General features: G+C 39.1%; 2 protein-coding genes across 3 annotated transcripts in view; one reads left to right on the forward strand and one right to left on the reverse strand.

Annotated features, from left to right (window-relative positions):
* The window catches only part of LOC140200472 (5-phosphohydroxy-L-lysine phospho-lyase-like), a 37,303-nt gene extending 23,168 nt beyond the window's left edge, over positions 1 to 14,135 (forward strand). For both annotated transcript variants that reach the window (XM_072263838.1, XM_072263839.1), the window contains exons 5-12: positions 57 to 144; positions 235 to 351; positions 4,010 to 4,092; positions 4,674 to 4,899; positions 5,414 to 5,568; positions 5,646 to 5,735; positions 9,519 to 9,649; positions 10,306 to 14,135. In XM_072263838.1, coding sequence (XP_072119939.1) covers positions 57 to 144; positions 235 to 351; positions 4,010 to 4,092; positions 4,674 to 4,899; positions 5,414 to 5,568; positions 5,646 to 5,735; positions 9,519 to 9,649; positions 10,306 to 10,340 — 925 coding nt within the window. In that variant the 3' untranslated portion in view covers positions 10,341 to 14,135. The remainder of the gene's footprint in view (positions 1 to 56; positions 145 to 234; positions 352 to 4,009; positions 4,093 to 4,673; positions 4,900 to 5,413; positions 5,569 to 5,645; positions 5,736 to 9,518; positions 9,650 to 10,305) is intronic.
* LOC140200473 (heterogeneous nuclear ribonucleoprotein D-like) lies at positions 10,867 to 19,169 on the reverse strand. Its single transcript, XM_072263840.1, has 8 exons — positions 18,878 to 19,169; positions 18,310 to 18,478; positions 15,964 to 16,122; positions 13,897 to 14,028; positions 13,712 to 13,817; positions 13,455 to 13,628; positions 13,113 to 13,204; positions 10,867 to 11,195 (listed from the first exon to the last, which is right to left on the reverse strand). The coding sequence occupies exons 1-7, from the start codon at positions 19,045 to 19,047 to the stop codon at positions 13,131 to 13,133; spliced, it is 984 nt and encodes a 327-aa protein (XP_072119941.1). The 5' UTR covers positions 19,048 to 19,169; the 3' UTR covers positions 10,867 to 11,195; positions 13,113 to 13,130.
* Between the last annotated feature and the right edge of the window lie 1,355 nt (positions 19,170 to 20,524).

Genomic DNA, 20,524 nt, shown 5'->3' on the forward strand with positions numbered 1-20,524 from the left:
TGTCCTGATGTAACACTAATTAGATTCCGTAACCAATACATATTTTTGTGTTCTAGTGCCTACCATGGACATCTTAATTCATTGATTGACATTAGTCCTTACAAATTCAAGAAACTGAGGCCACAAAAGGATTGGGTTCACGTGGTATGTTGAAGCCTGTTAACTAAATGATATTTATTAGAGTATTTATATTGTGATATTGCCTGTTGTAAGAAACATTTATTCTCTGTGCAGGTACCTGTTCCAGACACCTACCGAGGGAAGTACAGGGAAGATCACCCTGATCCAGCATCGGCCTATGCAAGTGAGGTGAAAGCAGTTATCGATGAAATAGAAAGGAAAAATCACCAGGTACGGTACAACAGAGAAAAAAAATGTTTCCCTAGAATTGTGGAACCTGATATTTTCCTTGCTAGCAGGATAAAACTGAGGTTAAAAGTCCCACTGAATTAGAGCTGCGTATTTTCCCCATTCCAGATTCCAGGCAAAATGTTTATTAATGTTTATTATTTGTTTATTTATTTATTTGTACATACAGTGCAGAACAGACCCTTCTGGCCCAGTGAGCTGTGCCACTCTGCAACCCACCTATTTAACACCAACCTAATTACAGGATGAATTACAATGACCAATTAACCTACAAACTGGCACCTCTTTGGACCTTGAGAGGAAACTGGAGCACCCAGAGAAACCCATGTGCTCACAGGAAGGGCGTACAGGCTCCTTACGGATGGCGGCAGAGTTTAACTCCAACGCCCTGAGCTGTAATCGCGAAGCTCTATGCTACCATGACACCACCACATACTCAAGTCAAAGTCAGGCAGGAGTCCTAATCGGGATATGTAGGAATTAAATTACATAAATATTACAATACAATCTGTATCTGAAATAGATGTTCACACTAATGTTATTAGTTTGCATGTAATTGGAACCCCATTAGCACAGAGCGCTAGGTTACTTATTTGCTCATGCAAAAGGTTTATCATTTATCGAATGCCATCTTATTTTTGTGCTTGCCAACACAGTAGAGGTACATTTCCAACTCTGACAAGACGTGATTCCTGGCTACTCTTAACTCTCTACACACACAAAACTCAGCAGGCCAGGCAGTATCTATGGAAAAGAGTAAACAGTTGATGTTTTGGTCCCAGACCCTCCATCATATTTGCTCTTAACTATCATTCAGTTCTTCTTGCACTTGCAGGATTAGTTAATTCTGCTATGAATACCCACACATTTGTGTATAAGAAAAACAAGAAAAGCTAGAAATACTTGGGTCAAGGAGCATTTTTGGAGAGAGATATATTAGAACAGGAAAGGTTAAGAGGTGATATGCTCTGGGAGAGAACAGAGGGGAGGGAAAAGCTGAGAAAATGAGTGAAGGGGCAGGAGTTTAGGGCAAGAGTGAACAGTAATGGTACAGGTAACAAAATAAATTATCTGGAGGAGCAGTACATGGCAACAGAATCGTTAGCAGCACTTGTTATCCCAGAGAAGGTGCTTTGATCATGATTGGAAATTGTACTTGATGTTGAGTCCAGAAGCTTAAACTGCTTGTCCTCGGGCTTCAGTAGAACCCTGTAGCAGACTGAGATTTGGGCTGTCAGGAATAGAAAACTAAGCCCCTCGGGCCATTCAGTATGATTATGGAAGATCTGGTAGTAACCTGAGATCCACATTCCCAGCAGTAACCTTTCAAACCAGGTTTATGTCTACCTCGGCCTTAAATCCACTCAGAGATTCTGCCACCTTTCCTTTTGAGGAAGAAAATTCTAAAGACCTGCAACTCTCAGAGAAAAATAATTCACTTATGCCTTTAATGGTGACTCCTTATTTTTAAGTGGTGACCTCTAGTTCTATATTCTCCCACAAGTGGAAATACTCTCTCTACATCTATCCCTCAAAATATCATATAATACATTCAAGTCTTTACTCACTCTTCTAAATTCCAGCTCCTTTGACTATATGATAACTAGGTACTAGTTTGGTAAACCTCAGCATAGCATTTACAGCCTTTAAATAAGGAAAGTAATACTGGATGCAGAACTTGAGTGGTGATCTAGTTAGTACTCAATGTATCTGAAATATAACCTTCCTACTTTCATATTCGCTGCGCCTCACAATAAATGATAACGTGTTAGCTTTCTTAATTGCTGTAAGGTAGGTTTTTTTTCAAACCATTCACCATTGTGCGTAACTTGGGGAAAAGATAGATGTATCCAATGTCTTGATATAGGCAAGTGGGAAATGTTTGCCCTCCTGACTGAATAGTTGAACTGATAGCTTTTAAATAAACACTTTTTAAACACATTTTTCACTAGCTTAGAATTCTTGTTTGAGTGTAAAAGTAGATGCTGAGGGACTGCAAGATTACGGGCACAAATGATCAGCGGCGCTTATGTTTTCTATTTTTGCTTTTCAACTTAATTTAGTATTAAAATATCTCAGTTCAACCCTTTGACACCATGCTACTCGTGGGAGTTTTCTATTATACAGTGGAGTTCATCATGGCCCTGCCCACGCCCCTCATTGTTGGAATGAAATGTTACCTCCAGCTGTGATTGGAGTTAAAATAGGTGTGTCAGGGAGAATTTAAAAGCAAACTGAGCAGAATCTTGCGTTCATGTTATGAAACTGAAGGGAGGTATTCCACAGAATGATAACCCATTCCATCTTTGTTGCCCCTAATGGAATGAAGGCCACATTGCAGCTACAAGCAGTTAATATTAAATTAGGAGAACTATCAGTCCACTGACCTACCCGGAAAGCAGTTTTGATTCCTCAGTAGTGGGGAGGAGAACGGGCAGATGTTGCATCTCCTTGATTATAATAGAAAGGAAGATTGGAGAATGGAATTGGTGTGATGAGAAGTAATGGTCCATGTAAAGTGCTTATAGGTAGGTGGGATAGGAACAGTCGGTGGCATCACTTGGAAGGCTTTTGTTTGTATGGCTGATTTGGGTCAGCAAGGTTATTCGTTATAGATCAGCACCACACAGGAGCAGATCCTTCAACTCACAATATCTGTGCTGACATATTATTTGCACCCCCTTTCGAAATATCCATATCTTTTCTGTAATGTGATGACCAGAATTACACAGAATAGTCCAAATGTGGCTTTATCGTATACATCTGCAACAAAATCTCTTCACTTTTATACTCAGCAGCCCCCCCCCACCCAACTGATGAAGGCAGATATGCTTTCTGTACTATCTGCTTGTGTTGCCACTTTCAAGAAGCCGATAGCTTCCATCCCAAGATCCCTCCGTACATCAGTGTGCATAAGGATCCTGTTGTCCACAGTATACTCGAAATATCCATCTCATCTCATACCTGTCTGGATTAAACTCGTGCCATTTCCCCACTGTATTTCCAACTGATCTTTATCCTACTGTATTCTTTAGACAACCTTCCTTACTATTCACAACTCTGCCATTTTTATGTTGTCTACAAGTTTACTGACCTGCACTTTCACCCAAATATTTATATGTAGCAGAAACAAGTTTTCCCTGCACTTTCACCCAAATATTTATATGTAGCAGAAACAAGTTTTTCCTGTGGAGCATCACTGTACATGGACCTCTACCATAAAATCCAGGAAGCGGTACTGCTACCAGAAATAGATGAAAGCTGGGACAATGATCTGGAAAATGTCCCACTGAAGTTGTCTATGATCCTGTTGTCAGTGAGTGCTGATCACAAATTCTCCAGAAGTCAGTGTACAGGAATGCAGTAATGGAAATTCTCAGATATTTGTCACAATGTTTGAAATCATTGGTAGTGCCTCACGCTGCACCAGTTAATATCAATCCACTCAGCAAACACTTCATTCAAACTTTGGAGAAGGACATTTTATGGGATTCACACACATCACACAATGAGCCACTATGGAAGTAACCAAGATGATTTATTTGAAGAGTTGATAACTGACTGTGTGTAAGAATTAGGGTGCTTGATTTACAATTCTCATAATTTCACAATGAATTTCTTTTAATTTCCACCAATCCAGGTTGCAGCATTTTTTGCTGAACCTTTACCAGGTGTCGCAGGTCATATAATTCCACCTACAGGATATTTCCAGAAGGTAGCAGAGTAAGTACTCAATATTACTTTACCTAAGTGGGCCTCATATTCTTTCTTTAATGCATTTTGTTCTCTGTAGAGCTTTACAAAATATTTCTAGATTTTTTTTCCCTTGAATCTCTTGGTATTCTAAAGGGATTAAAGTTCTTTCCTTACACTTTAATGCAGAAATCTGCCCATTGAGATGTACAATCCGTAAGTTCTGAATAACTTCAGCGTGTATTAATACCGTCCTCAAAAGCAAGACATCACTTCACACCTACCAGAAGATTCAAAGAATAAACTTAAGAAAAATGAAGGTGTAATATTTCAATTTCACGATAGATATCGAACCAACTAGTTTTTAAACTTCTAAGATGCATGTCCTTTTGACTGCAAGCTATCTGGGTAGTTATAGACTTGGCAGTTTTATTCTTTTAGGCTATAGGTGGGAATCAGTATTAGAAGATGGAAATAAGACCCCAAAGCCAAACTTCCTTCTAGTTTCTTATGGTCTAAAGGTCTTCCAGCTTTGAGGGACCAGGCAATGTTGTTCTTTACCATACAGCTATGGCCAGGCTAGGTTCTTTCTATCAATTTCTCTCTTACAGACAAATTCGGAATGCTGGGGGATTGTTTGTTGCTGATGAAATCCAAGTTGGATTTGGAAGAGTTGGCAAGCACTTTTGGGCATTCCAGCTGGAAGGAAATGATTTTTCCCCAGACATTGTAACCATGGGGAAACCCATAGGAAATGGGCACCCTTTAGCCTGTGTTGCTACAACCAAAGAAATTGCAGATGCATTCGCAGCAACTGGAGTGGAGTTCTTTAATACAGTTAAGTGTGGTGTAGCTACATTTACAAAAGAAAGTCCACTAATCTGTGTCAAATGAAACTGCTAACTTAAACAAAGGCTTATGCAGGTTGATTCTTAAGAACTTTAGTCTTTGCATATGTTATATAAGGAGAAAACAACCCTGAATTAGAGTGTTGATTTATTGAAATTAATTGAAGACTATTAACTGCTTTTTCAGGGTCTCGAGTTTATGCAGTTTAGCTGAATCATTCAGAGCAGGAAATCTCATTTGCTTTATAACTACTGTTCATTTACTAGCGATCACAATTCGCTTCAGTGTTATGTTCATAGAATTGTATGGCATGGCAACAAACCATTCACCCCAACTTATCCATGCTAACCAGTGGACACGTTACACTACACATGCTCTGAGATAAGAAGGGTTTTAATCCCATGACCCAACACTTGGGTGGGTGTGCCAGTCCTCCAAAGGTGCTGTGGGAAGGGAAGCATTTGCCAAGAGTGAAACAGAGCTTGTCACTGTTGTATTACAGTTCGGAGGAAACCCAGTATCCTGTGCAATTGGACTTGCTGTTTTAGAAGTCATTGAAAAGGAAGATCTTTGTGAAAATGCAACAAAAGTGGGTACTTACCTGCTGAATTTGCTAAATGAGCAAAAAAACAAACATCCAATCATCGGTGATGTCAGGTACAGATCTGATCAATAAAATCATTGCTAATTATATTTGATGTCAAATTAACTCTAACTCTTTTATATCTAAAAAGGGGTGTTGGCTTATTTATCGGAGTGGAGCTTGTAAAAGATCAACAGCAGAGGACACCAGCTACTGAGGAAGCCCAGTACTTAATTGCAAGGTACTGCAAATGACGTTCTGGTCTACAGATTCAACCCCCTTCTTTTGAATGTCTGAAATTAAGTGAAACTACTTTCCACCTATAGTTTTAAAATTTGCCCATTAGGGCGATAAGACATAAGAGCAGGTTAGGCCATCTGGCCCATTGAGTCTGCTCCGCCATTCAATTATGGCTGATCCTTTTTTTAAAATCTCCTCCTCAACCCCAGTTCCCGGCCTTCTCCCCGCAACCTTTGCTGCCATGTCCAGTCAAGAACCTATCGATCTCTGCCTTAAATACACCCAACGGCCTGGCCTCCACAGATGCATGTGGCAACAACTTCCACAAATTCACCACCCTCTGGCTAAAGAAATTTGTCCACGTCTGTTTTAAAAGGCACCCCTCTATCCTGAGGCTCTGACCTCTTGTCCTAGACTCTCCCACCATGGGAAACATCCTTTATCACATCTACTGTCTGGACCTTTCAACATTTGAAAGATTTCAATGAGAACCCCCCTCATCCTTCTGAATTCCAGCAAGTACAGACCCAGAGCCATCAAACATTTCTCATATGATAACCCTTTCCTTCCTGGAATCATCTTTGTGAACCTCCTCTGGACCCTCTCCAATGCCAGCACATCTTCTCTAAGATGAGGGGCCCAAAACTGTTCACAATACTCAAAGTGAAGCCTCACCAGTGCCTTATAAAGCCTCAGCATAATCTCTTTGCTCTTATATTCTAGACCTCTTGAAATGAATGCTAACATGACATTTACCTTCCTCACCACCAACTCAACCTGCAAGTTAACTTTCAGGGTGTTCTGCACAAGGAGTCCCAAGTCCCTCTGCATCTCAGATTCCTGAGATCTCTCCGTTTAGAAAATAGTCCACACATTTATTTCTACTACCAAAGTGCATGACCATACATTTTCCAACATTGTATTTTATTTGCCATGTCCAAGTCCTTCTGCATCATATCCATTTCTTCAACACTACCTGCCCCTCCACCAATCTTCATATCATCTGCAAACTTGGCAACAAAGCCATCTATTGCATAATCTTAATCATTTATATACAGCATAAAAAGAAGTGGTCCCAACACTGACCTCTGCAGAACACCATCAACTGGCTCAAATTTGTAACGTTAACTGCTCCTTTTGTCTTAACAGGCTGTAATAAAAGAGCTTAACACTAAAAATATTTAAGTTGCAGGCTGCAGGCCCTAAGCAGACACATTATCCTTTAGCTTATAATACACCATTAAAAATGTTAGTATTTGAAAATAAACTACCTATTTACTCTTGTGACTAGAGCCTTTAGGTACATTATTTGTCTATAGTATCATGAAGATTTAAAAGTATTCAAAAATGCCAGTAAGTTAATCAGTCTTTAAACCAATGCTGGCCACTCAGTCCTACTATTTCCTAGGTGTTCCGTTATTACACCTTTCAATAAATATTCTAATCTTTTCTCTTCTACAGACATATTTGTTAACAGATTGGTAGTTTTTCCATTTAGTATTTTCCCCTCCTTCTTTTAAAAAAAAGTGTAGTCACATTTGCTGCTCCCTGTCTGCAGAAAATTAGAGAATATAGAAAGGAATTTTAAAAAGTGCATCCAATATCCTTCAAAGTTCTGGATTGAGATCTTGTATCCTTGGAATTTATCCGTTTCAGCCCATCAACTTCTCTACTATTTTTTAAAAAATTAATTCCACTTCCATTCCTCAATCTTACTGGGTGCTCAGTTCTCTACTAGTAATTTCTGCTGAGGTGTTTAATTTCTCTGCCATTTCCTTATTTGTCAATATAATTTCTTTCCCCTCTGCCAACACTGGGCTCATTTGCCTTGATTATTTCAATTTCAGACACCGATACAAATATTTCATTTCTCGCTAGTGTTCTTACTTTGATTTGCCTACTTCTAAAATGTTCCCAGTACTTGGACCTACTAGTGTTTCCCACATCAGAAACCCATTCTTTTGATTATATATTATCTTTAACTACTCCCCTCAGCTAAGCTAGATGTTATCTTGATGGATTTCTGTACTATAACATGTTTCGTAAATTAAATTTCTCACCTGGCATGTCTAATTATGTTTAAATGATGTTTCCCTCTGAACTGAAGCTAATTCACCTCTCAGACCTTCATAGTTCCAGTTGGATTGAATTTCACTCTGAATAACCCACTTTTTTTTTGTTAGTTGAATAAGTGGTACAAATTTTATTTCATTACTACTATTTGTTGGGTCAGGAGAAAACAGACCAGATCTATAGAACCAAACCAGAGCCCATACATTTTTAGCTGCACGTATCCAGATATTAATGATCTATCCCCCATTAAAAATAAATTCTACAATTGCCCTTGACCACTGACCACCTATTCTGACCTCCTTTCTGTCACCAACCTCAGCATTTCCTATCTGACATAAAATTCTAGAAATAGGACATTGTGTGGAGAGTGAAACTGATTTGAAATGTTAACACTCTACAATGTTCCTTACCTTCACTATTTAATCACTTCTGAAACTTCCTTTAGTTTTTCAACCTTTCAGGTACTTACAAGAGTACTTAAAGCATCCTCTTGGAAGTGTTAATCATACAAATCAAAAGTAACCAGGACTCTTTGGCAAAGATAGCACTTGCAGATAACTCTGAATCAAACCATTCAGAAGAATTAACTATTCATACCTTTCTATTACAAGTGCAATATTTTCCATTCCCAAATCAGAAATTCAAAACACTTGCTCTGCATTCAGTTAATCACTGCCCTTTCACAGCTTGAAAAGATTTATCCAGGGTCACTACTAGCATCATGTCCCTTAGCTTAGTGAGCCCAAACATGACAGCTGTGAGGTTAGCTGCAAGTAGAATTTTTGTGTTTTGGAAATTCATGAGCACCATAACAGTTCAGCAGGCCCTCCACTTGTTTAAAAAATGTTAGCCAAAAAGAACCACAATCTACAAGTCAGTGAACAAAATCATGTGGCAAGAATGGAGGTGGCCATTTTGTGAGACTGTCCTTGCAGTTGCTATTATATGAAATATTTGGTGAATTGATTCTTGCACTGTGAGCTTCTGCAGTTGAACAGGGAGAGTTTGTTAATGATTGCTAAACTTGAGACGATTCTCAGTTAAAAAGCTACGACTATACAAAATTGAAGGTTTGCAGAAAGGAACAGCCTGTGACCTGGTTGGCTGGGCCCAGTTGTTCGGTAAGCTGGCTTGAGTATCACCCAAGGCACAGGGCTAGAGGAAAAGTTATAAAGTGATACTGCTTGTAGTCCTGCTCTACAACCATTGAGAATTTACAAGTCATGTGACCTCAAACCACCAAAATTGAAAATTCATAGGTTGACCTGATAGGAAAAGAGTAAGTTTGGGAGCACAGGCACAAGCATTAGCAACCCGAGACCAACCACTACAGATACAGATGACCCATCAGACATACTGAGATTAGATCAGGACCTTGAGGAAAACCTGGCTAACCGATCTTCTCTCTCCTCCCCCCCCCCATTACCTTTTCTATTCTTTGACTGTTCATGGAGCATCAGGGAAACCTTGTGGGTGAGCAGTTAGTTATTTTGTAAAAGTACATGCTTGCTAGTTGATACAATAAGGATAATAATCAGTATTATTAATGGGTCATCCTTGTATCATTAGTGAAACATGAATGGGGAAGTCCAAAGTTAGGATTGGAAAACTGATTAAATGGATAAGGGATGAAAGTAAAATGGTTGCAGAAAATCAGCGAACGTCATTGGAATCAAATCAGCTCAAACATTTTGTTTAATTTACCACTTAGGTTCAAGAAGGAATTTATCGTACTGAGCTGTGATGGACCAGATAGAAATGTCCTCAAGTTTAAACCCCCCATGTGTTTCACTGTTGAGGATGCTCAATTTCTTGTTGAAAAATTTGACAAACTACTTACAGGCAAGTATTTTACCAAATGACCTTCTGCACTCTTCAGGTGTATGATTTTTAAAAAAATAGAATGCTATGTAATATTTTCCACTTTTACCTTTAGGACATCATGAAATTGGGTGAAAGAAACTCAAGGATAGGCCTTCATAGAAAAGTACAGTTTACAGTACTTGAATTTTGCTTTATGGATTACATTCAAGTTTGCAGTTGATCTATTTAGTCGTCACATACAATAACAAATGTTCATAGATCATATCTTCACTATAAGGAATTACATCTGCAAAGTGATCCATGCTACATGCTCATGTATACAGATCATACACCAGAACTCAATCTGTAGTGTACAGATCTGTTTTGGGCGAGTAGGTAACAAATGGTTAGAATGAAAAATGTAAAACCAAGTTGGTTGGGGCAGTGGGAATTGAATAACCAGCAACAAGACTGGAAGGTGCCCTGATATGTACCAATCCATCATTTCCAACATTTGCACATTCACGAGTTCTAGGTTTACCTTTCAAAACTCTAAAGTAAAATAGCTATTAAGACTAACGTACCAAGTTGAAAAAGGAACAACCTACCTCTTCAATTAGTAGGTAATGTTAATTATAGTAAAACTGATTACATTGTGCTCCAACTATTAAAGATTTATTGAATATTTATTATAGAAATGGAGATGACTGACACAACAGGAGCAAACTGAACCTCTGGAGCTGAGTCAATGAAAGCTACAATATGGGGAAAAAATGGCACCAGTGACATTATTTATAGTTTTAGTTTCAATACAATTTCAATTATTTACCTAATTGTTTAATTTTCATCTTTGATCTTGCATTTAAAAAGCAAATTGTGAAATTCACTTTCAAGATTGCCACTCTGACAAATGCCACAAGTACTACAAGCTTTGTGAAATATTTGATTTCACACAAATTATTTCTTTTGATAACAGAAATGAGCAAGTCTTAAGACACTGATTCCGATGTTTTCAGAAGTTACCAGGATCATCTGATATATTCACATTACTGTATCATTCCCAGTTTTGAAATTGATGTGCTGTTCATCTGTAGACAGCTCCAGATCAGTCAATCACCCAACACAGTTGAAAGCATCAGGAAGTTTCCTTACAAATGTCAAATTAGTGTACAAGGTCTGAATTAATATCTAACGCATATCTAAGGGTAGTGACACCTTAAAGCCACTTAGTAAAAAAAAAATTCATTCAACCAAAATACACAAAAGGAACTTTATTTCAGGAACTTTGACTAATCCAATAAACAAATCAGTAATGCAAATCCAGTAATTTTAGGTAAAATACAAACTTACATAATACATTATCAGCATCCATTGGGTACCAAAAAGTATAGTAAAAAACACTTCCATCACAGGAAATGTACAACATGAAGACAGACTACAAAATTAAAAGCTGTAAAGTTTCCCTACAAGAGTCTGTTCTGTACATATGGGGAGTCATCCAGGATGAAAACAGTTCAAAGAAATTAGTCCCAAATGCAACACAGTTGCAGCGAGAGGACTTGTAAGATTTTGCCCTGTTGATGACCTGTAAAGCAAAGGAAAACTATAAGTGTCCTTAAATTAATAAATCTAGTTGGAATAAGACTCAGGTTTATGGTTCCATATGCTACCCCCCACCCCCATCACAAATAAACTTACCATATACCTCAAATGAAGCATCTCTCTCCTACCATTTAATAAAGAGCCAATTATGAACTATTTAAAGCTTTTAAACAGACTTATTGCAGTTATAATAAGTTCCCAAGCTAGCTTCACAACAAAGGTGTAAGCATTTAAAAACATTGGTTAAGATGTTTTACATTTATGATATCTGGGTGCAGGAACTATACCACATGCCTGAATTATAAAGATCTTCCATGAAATATAGATCCAAGTGCAGTATGCAAATTTATCCAGTCAGAACACCTGACAACCAAATAGATCACCTCAACACAAGCATCCCCTTTCTACAAGTAACTTTCACTAAAGCAACAATGTTTGAAAACAAAATATATTTCAGTATGCTCTGCTCATCATTTTCAAAACATTTTTCCTTGCCCTCACTTCCTCCGGACTCTACTGACAATTTTCTCATTGGTAACAATCGAAATCTCTATACCTAATCTGGGAATAAACATAATTTTTGGACAAGATAGTAATCAAGTGCAATGATTTTTTTTAAAAAATCACAACACATTACCCCAGACAAGGTGGAGATTCTACAAGTCAACACAGGCAAACAAGCTCAGTCCAAATACTTCGTCACCAATATTATTTGCAATTCTCAACTACTTACTTGCTGTCTGATCTGGTTCAACAGTCCTTTATCTTGCTATGGGTGAAATAGTTGAAATTTCACAGTAATGACTGTTCTTTGAAAGTCTATTTCATTGCTCAGGGACAACAAATCCAATTAATTTTACATGAAGTTATTAACTTGATCTTCATGTGACATTCTCTATTTTTTTAAAAATCTGGAGAATGTTATACTTGTTCATCCAAACAGTTATAAAAGGTTTTTAAACCTAATTGTGCAGAACACAGAAGTTAAACAGTTGTGAACCCAAGCTTTAAAAATTGCTACAAAAAATGTTTTATTGCTACAAAAAAAGGTTCCTGTTGACTTCACACTCTACTCATCAGTACAATCTACCAATTAAAGCACGTGGTCTACACTGCTATAAATTGGGACAAGGTTATAGTCATGAAAATAAATCAAATGCTGTCAAAAGCATGTGTTGCTGAGCAATATTAACTAGCTAGACCTTTGAATGGCCCAAACATGCACACAAATACAATGTTTAATTCATACCATCCAAATTATTTTAAAAACATTCTAAAATCTATAGTCAACAATATATTCTGCAATACACCCTTAAGTTTCTGGCTACACTATACCTAGTATAGAAAGTTCCCGACTTACGTAAGAGTTCGGTTCCGGAAGCCGTTCCGCAAGGCGAATTTTACGTAAGTCGGATGGAGCCATATGCACGCTTACTATTTTATACTTTGGTGGTAGTAGGTTCCTATCCTATCATGTTCTATGCACTGCATGAATACACAGTATTCTGCAATAAAATGAAAAAGAATCATGAATTAAAATAGACTGCAACATGAAACATAGCCAAACTACTAATTTGGCCACAAATAATTCTCATTTATGTCCATACAAATTTTTACAAAACAAGATTTGCACCAAGTATTATGCAACTCGGAGAATCTGAAAATTTACTATTAGAACAAGCAATTAATTTGTTGCAACAGATTAAGAAAACTTTAAAAGAAATGCACATCAACTGTCTTTCCTCTTTCCAATCCTGCAAAAGGCCTGTTCAAAGGCATCCAGTGCCTTGTTCTACACATCAATTTAGAGTCACAATATTTTTTAAAATGCTCCAAATATCTAGGAGGATGTGTTCTAATAATTAGGCTCCAATATATTCCTTTCACAATTTCCACATACCTGCATTCAGATTCCATTCTAATACGGTTTGTAGCCACCTTGATGAGCTGCCCCACGTCTTGGTGCTTTCCCATAGTTACCATTACTCTGATCTGAATAGAAACAAGCTATATTAAATGGCTTGTCTCAAAAAGCAATTTTTTCCTTCTAAAACAAAGCCAGTAATAAAATAGAGGCTATTTAAGAATTTTATTCATTAACATTCAATCTTTTAGTGTGGAAATAACAATGGAACAAACCTAGAGATCATTTCCAGCTAAATAAACTGAAAATGTAAAAGTCCATGTTTCTGCAACACTTGACCATCCACTTTTGCTGCAGTGCCGCTATGAATATACTTACTGTAGTCATATCCTTGTCCATATCCACCATAGTAACCACTATTGTAATTATAGCCAGTATAATCATAGCCTCCATATGTACTGTAGCCACTTTGCCCGCTGTAACCATAACTGCTTCCATAGCTTGGATTCCAGTAATTACTGCTGTATCCTTGACTCCAGTTCTGACTTTGACCTTAAATTCAGTAAGAGACAAATGTAAGCACTCCATAGTTCGTTTTATCCCTCACTTTAAAACACTATAAATTTTCAACTCACCAGCTCCACGACCACTACCTCTGCCCCTTCCTGTAAAGCTGCCTCTGCCTCCCCATTGCTGTTGCTGTTGATAAACTTCTTTCGGCTGAGCCACCTTGATTTCACACTGTTTTAACAAAAACATACTTTAATATCAAAAATGCAACAAAATTGCCTTGAAAAGACATGCTTTTTCTTGCCACTACCTTGCTATTTCCAATATCATGGTACTTCTTCTCCAAAATCTTTTTTACTGGCTCCTCTTCTTTAAATGAGATGAAACAGAATCCTCTTCTCTTATTGGTCTTACTGTCCATTGGAAGTTCAATTGATTCCACCTTGATTAAAGATTCCAATAAAGCATTGATAAATACATAACCCAAGTTTCATTACATCTGATTGAATGTATTAGCACAAATATTAAGGATGGTCAAGTGGGATGGATGAAAATTTGCTGCATTTATAAAGTACACTACCTGCAATTAATTCATGGTTTTTATTTTTTGTACAAAAAGTACATTTCACATCAGGGCCAGTTACAAAAGTACTCTACTCTTATATGATAGGCATATCCAAGTGCTTTAGTCAGTTGTTGATAACTGGTTCAAATGTAGAATCCATACTTTTCATTTTTTGAAAAAACACTTACTCCAAATGCAAAATTTGTACTACAAACAACTTACTTTAAAAATACAAACAAAAGGGAGTTGGAAATTTAGTCCTTGTGCTGCTCTACTATTCAAAAAGATGACTGATGACCCATATCAGTAGGCTGTTCCTATTTCTGCAATCTTTTGATTCTTTTAGCATTAAGAAAATGCATCCATCTCCCCAAATACGTTTAATAACTAGGCTCAACTGCCTCCTCTGGTAGAGAATACAACAGGTACATCACTATGTGGGAATTCTCCTGGACTCTACTATGGTCCTTAGCTTTGGATTCTGAACAATGCAACAACTCTCTGTATATAGTCTGGCTAATTCTGCAAGTCTGTCAAGTACTTCCTTGATAGTTTGAAATCCCTTCGCATTCTGCTACAGTGAACATTAATAGGTCTAATTACCCCAATCACTTCTTTTGCTTTAGTTCAGCCATCTCAGGATCAGTCTTGTATATATCTGTTGCACTTACTCCACAGCAAAAAAATTCTTTTCAGATAAAGAGAGCAATAGTGAACATTATATGGGGTTTTATGTCAGAAGCATATCACACAGAATTAGGTCCTTCAGCCGCCATGTCCATTGTTTTCCTGCTTACCTCTTGCTAGGTAGTAAAGCAGCCTCCCAACCCAGTCATTTGCTCCTCTCCACTTACCCCTCCATCCCAGATGGGCAGAGGATATATGACACAAAGCCTGAATGCATGTGCCACCAGGCCAGAGGACAGCTTACTGTGTTAAGACCTCTACTATGTTAAGAAGGACTCTTGACCTCACATCTACCTCATCATGGCCTTAGACTTGTTTTCTACACTGCACTTTTGCTGCAATTACAAACAGTATATTCTGCATCCTGTTATTGCTTTCCTCTTGTCCTACTGATGTGATTAAATAATCTGCATGGATGTGTTTCAAAACATTTCTCACCATACATTTGACAAGAGTAAACCAATACCTTGGTGATTCAAGTTCTTGTCTATATATTAACATCTTGTTAATAGTTTTTGCACCTACAGCCTCTCAGGATGGAAAAAATAAATCCTCGAAACTCTTTTAAACCTCCTAAATCTTGGTCTCACTGAGGCCCTGTATAGCTGCAGAAAAATACCCTTGCACCAATATTCATCCACTTGTAATGAAAGCCAGTTTCATTTTGCATTAATAGTTTGTATTCAGTATATAAAGAAACGTAGGTGTCCATGCACATTTCCTTTATTAAATCTACCTCTGTTCAGATAATGATCACATCAGAGCCTCTTTCCATCACTGCACATTTCCCTCCCACTGTAGTTCTGCATTGTCTGCAAACTTAGATGTTTAATTTAGCTTTTATCAAAATCATTGAGATATTGTGTACAGTGAGATCAATCTACTAATGCCTACAGTGCACACAAGTCACTGCCTGCCAGCAGAAAGAAGACCCGCTTACTCCAACTCTAGTTGGTACTATTCCAGTGGGACTGAAAGATGCATTTTCAGTCAGTATTACAAAATGCCTTGTTACAACTTAGCTATAAAGCATCAACCAACAGCTTTTCATGCTGTCTATAAAACATTCCTATAACCCACTCCAGGTCAATACAGAATATTTTAAATAGTCATCAAAATACCAACCTCACCAAAGCTTCCAAAGTACTCTCTGATCTTATCCTCTGGAGTATCTGGATGAAGGCCTCCAACGAAGATTTTCTTTACAGGCTCTTTCTTCATGGCCATTGCTCTTTTAGGATCAACTACTCTCCCATCTAATTTGTGTTCTTTTTGTTCCAATACCTAACACAAATACACAAAAAAAATAACAGGTGAGACACCCTGTTCAAAGCGTTTGAATTAGAATTACTTATATCCGTAATCAAAGCAAACAAAAAACTGCATATATTAGAAGTCCTAACAAATCCAGAAAATGTAGAAAGCACCAAACTGGTCAGGCAGTATCCCTGGAGATTTCAATGTTTATTTTCACTCATAACTGTTTGAAATGACAGTTCATAAAATTAGTGGCTCAGATACTGGATGCAATGATTTTTTTAAAACCAAACATATTTACATGATTATGAATCAGTAAAACATGTTGTCTTCACTGACAATATAATCAATGCAGGCACACCTCAAGGATGCATGCTTAGCCCACTACTCCGCTATCTCTACACACAACTGTATGCTCGGCACAATCCAAATGCCAATTATGAATTTGCCAATGATACCGCTGTTGGCAGAATCTCAGAGGCGTACAAGACCGGCTAGTTGAGTGGTGTCACAACAACGTTGCACTCTATGTCAGCAAGACCAACAAAAGGATTGTGGACTTCAGGAAGGGGAAGTTGGGAGAACACACCTGACCTCACTGAAGGGTCAGCAGGGGAAAGAGTGAGCAGTTAACAAGTTCCTGGTCATCAGCATCTCAGAGGATCTACCTTGGACCCAACACACTGATGCGATCATGAAGATGACACAATAGCCAATCTACATCATTAGGAGTTAAGTGTCTACTAAAGGCATGCAAATTTCTAGATGTACAGAGGACAGCATTCTGACTGGTTGCATCACCATCAGGTATGAAGGCTGCAAACCAGAGGATGAAGGAGGCTGTAGACTCGGCCAATTCTATCATGGGAACAACCTCCCACCGTTGAGTGCATCTTCAAGAGGCCCATCCATTGCAGACCCCCACCCTCTGGGACATGCCCTCTTCCTGTTACTACCATCAAGAGAGGTAGGACAGGAGCCTAAAGACCCACAATGTTTCAGGAACAGTTTCCATCAGATGTCCAAATGGTCCATGAGCACCAACTTATTATTGGCCTTTTTCACTGGATTGCTAATGCAAAATAACACTTTACAATATATGGCAGTGATAATAAGCCGGACTCTGATTTAAGAAATATGAATTACATCCCAGTAATCTCATCACCCACCATTCAGCTAGGTAGGCAGGCCAGAATCTACATTCCAAGGGAACCTAGTGTTTAGAGCAGTAATGCTATCAGAATTCTACAATGTTATGTTATCTGCAGAAAATTGATTTGCTCAATTAAGACAAACCTATCAACCACATTCAATACATATCTAAAGCCATCAACTATTAATTCTATTTTTCCAGTGATATATATCACTTATCAATTTTCCCAAAAAGATCCAAAGATTCTTATAACCCCAATAACTTTGGCCAAGTTTCCCCACAAGAACATCTGTACACATTCCCCTGCTAGTGCTTCAGTAGTCTCTTCAAAAATGCATATCAAGTATCAGACAGCAACATTCTCTGTACAATACTATGCTTGCAAGCTTGCTGCATGGTCAAATAAAAATTTAAGGATTTATTCCATTTGGTCCTGAGTGTGTCATTTTTAAGACCATCTTTTTCTCAAAAAAATTGTCATCGCATTTTCCTTGAAATCCCTGGATACAAAAAGAACTGATGTGTCCACAGATCTTTAAAGACAGCAGGGCAAGCCCACAATCAAAAAGCACTGCTGATGTTTTCCTTAATCATGGCACTGAATAGCAAAGTTTATGCTAGAACACAATCTAGTTAAGCCACAATGTGTACTTTTCTGGTCACCATATTACAAGGAAATACAATTGTACTATGCAGGTCAGGTTTACATGAATTATGTCTTATCGTAAAATTTTAAATATGATGAATGATCCGGGCTGTTTTCATTAAAACGAGGGACGCACTGCAGAGATCTAATTGTAGAGAATTACAGTGCCCTTCCATCTACATCATAGACTTTCTGTGGGCATGACACAGCATTCTTATTGTCTCCTTCACTTTGTATGTCAACTTCACTTTTCAACTATTATGCTTCCAGAATTCTGTATCATTATAAAGCCCACACAACCCAAGCAACTAACTTTCAACCACCAACTAATTGCATTTTACCACAATCCCTTCACCATTGTGTTGGATAGTTCATCACGTGAAAAAAAATTACAACCGAAGCCCATCAACTTTACCTTATCGGCGCTAGAAGAATCTTTGAAGAGGATAAATCCAAACCCTCTCGACCTTCCCGTTGCGGGGTCCATCTTAATTGTACAGTCCACAACTTCACCAAATTTAGAAAAATAATCTTTCAGGTCTTTTTTACTGGTATCCCAACTCAAACCTCCCACGAACATTTTCCTATGGGGGAGAGAGGGAGAAAAGAGTAGCAATTGTCAGCGTGTGCTGCTCCCCTCCCCCAGTCCAGGAAAGCACATGGCGCGAACAAAGATGCGGCAGCGAGTGAACAAAAGGAGCAGCCGCCGGCCACGCAGGGCCGCTCGCCACCTCTACAAGGCAGAGATGGCAGCCCTCTCCCGCGTCTTTGTTTAAACCCAACAAGAAATGTCGGCTCATTTACGCGAGAGCCGGGGGCTGGGTAACGCCGCGCCTTGCGCTGGAAGGCAGCAGTGCCCTGGGGCACCATGCTGTTACCGCCACAGGGCCGCATGCGAGCGCCGGCCTCTCCCCCAGCCTCAAATTCAAGGTGTGCTGGGCCCGGGACGGGATGGGGGCATCGCTAGGCCACAGCCTGCTTACCCGGCGTCTTCTTCGTTCTTGCTGGCGTTGATTTTCGAGCCCTCGATCTCGGCGCTCGTAGGAGCCTCGGCCCCATCCGCCATCATTTCCTCGCCGGCGTCCGGACCCTCTCCTTCTTCATAGTGACCGTTCTGGGATCCCTTCACCTGCTGCTGCTCCACGTCGGTCATTTTCCCCTTCGCTCGCCCGGGAATTACAACAGAGGTTTCTTTTAGTTAATTCCCACAACGACCACGGCTCGCTGCGACCCACCGCCAAGTGGATTCGCTGAACTTCTCGGCCCGTTATATAGACACCGGCCCACGCCACCCCGCAATATAAACAGCTCTCATTGGTTCCACAGATCAACAACTCAATATTGCGTTTTCCTGTTTGTTAAAGTAAATTTCCTCCGCACAAGTTACTTGTAAAGTTTCTCTGAATCTGGTGTAGATGACATTTCGCTATGCAGAAGTGCAATTTCTGTAACGATTATAAAAAGTCCTCCGTTTTTCACAGAATTTAGTGAACCCCCTTTGAACTTTTCAATATATTTTATCTAGTTTATTTTCCTTGGTTCTATCCTTAGTTTACATTTGAAGTTGATTTTAAATAGACGATAGAAATATTTATGTCAGAATGGGGTTTATTGACTACAGCTTAGCATTTGAGACAATCATTCCTACAGTTCTAATCAAAAAGCTCCAGAACCTGGGCCTCCCCCTGCAACTGGATCCTCGACTTCCTAACCAGTAGACCACAATCGGTACGGATTGGAAACATTTCCACCTCCCTGACGATCAACACTGGTGCACCTCAGCGATGTGTGCTTAGCCCACTGCTCTACACCCATGACCCTGTGCCTAGGCACAGCTCAAATACCATCTATAATTCTGCTGACGATACAACCATTGTTGGCAGAATTTCAGACGGTGACGAGAGGGCGTACAGGACTGAGATGGATCAGCTAGTTGAGTGGTGTCATAGCAGCAACCTTCCACTCAATGTCAGTAAAACCAAAAGCTTCTGAAAGAGTAAGATGAGGGAACACACACCAATCCTCAGAGAGAAATTGGAAGTGGAAAGTGCAAGCAATTTCAACTTCCAGGGTGTCAGTACCTCTGAGGATCTAACCCGGACCCAACACATTAATGCTAGTACAAAGAAGACATGACAGCGGCTGTGCTTCATTAGGAGTTTGAGAAGATTTGGTATGTCTCCAGTCACACTTGAAAATTTCCACAGATATATGGCGGAGAGCATTCTGACAGGCTGCATCACTGTCTGGTATGGGTGGGCGGGGTGTTACTGTATAGAATCAATGTAAGCTGCAGAGAGCTGTAAAATTAGTCAGCTCCATGTTGAGCACTAGCCTCCGTAGTACCCAGGAGCGATGCCTCGAGAACATGACGTCCATCATTAAGGACCCTCATCACCCAGGACATGCCCTCTTCTCATTGCTGCCATCAGGAAGGAGGTACAGATGTGTGACAGCACACACTCAGCCATTCAGGAATCGCTTCTTCTCCTCTGCCATCCGATTCTGGATGGACATTGAACCCATGAACACTACCTCACTACTTCTGTTTTTATTTCTAATTTTGCACTAATACACACTTACTGTAATTCACAGCTTTTTCACTATCACATATTGCACTGTGCTGCTGC

This window comes from Mobula birostris, chromosome 7, assembly GCF_030028105.1.
Source record: "Mobula birostris isolate sMobBir1 chromosome 7, sMobBir1.hap1, whole genome shotgun sequence".
Classification (NCBI taxonomy): domain Eukaryota; kingdom Metazoa; phylum Chordata; class Chondrichthyes; order Myliobatiformes; family Myliobatidae; genus Mobula; species Mobula birostris.

Bases quoted from the DNA above. Each gene is read 5' to 3' on its own strand.
- LOC140200473 (XM_072263840.1), bottom strand. From the start codon at position 19,047: ATGACCGACGTGGAGCAGCAGCAGGTGAAGGGATCCCAGAACGGTCAC. The intron at 18,479-18,877 runs GTAAGCAGGCTG...TCTCCCCCATAG, and splicing joins AAGAACGAAGAAGACGCCGG to GAAAATGTTCGTGGGAGGTT. The intron at 13,205-13,454 runs GTAAGTATATTC...GTTTCTATTCAG, and splicing joins TGGACAAGGATATGACTACA to ATCAGAGTAATGGTAACTAT.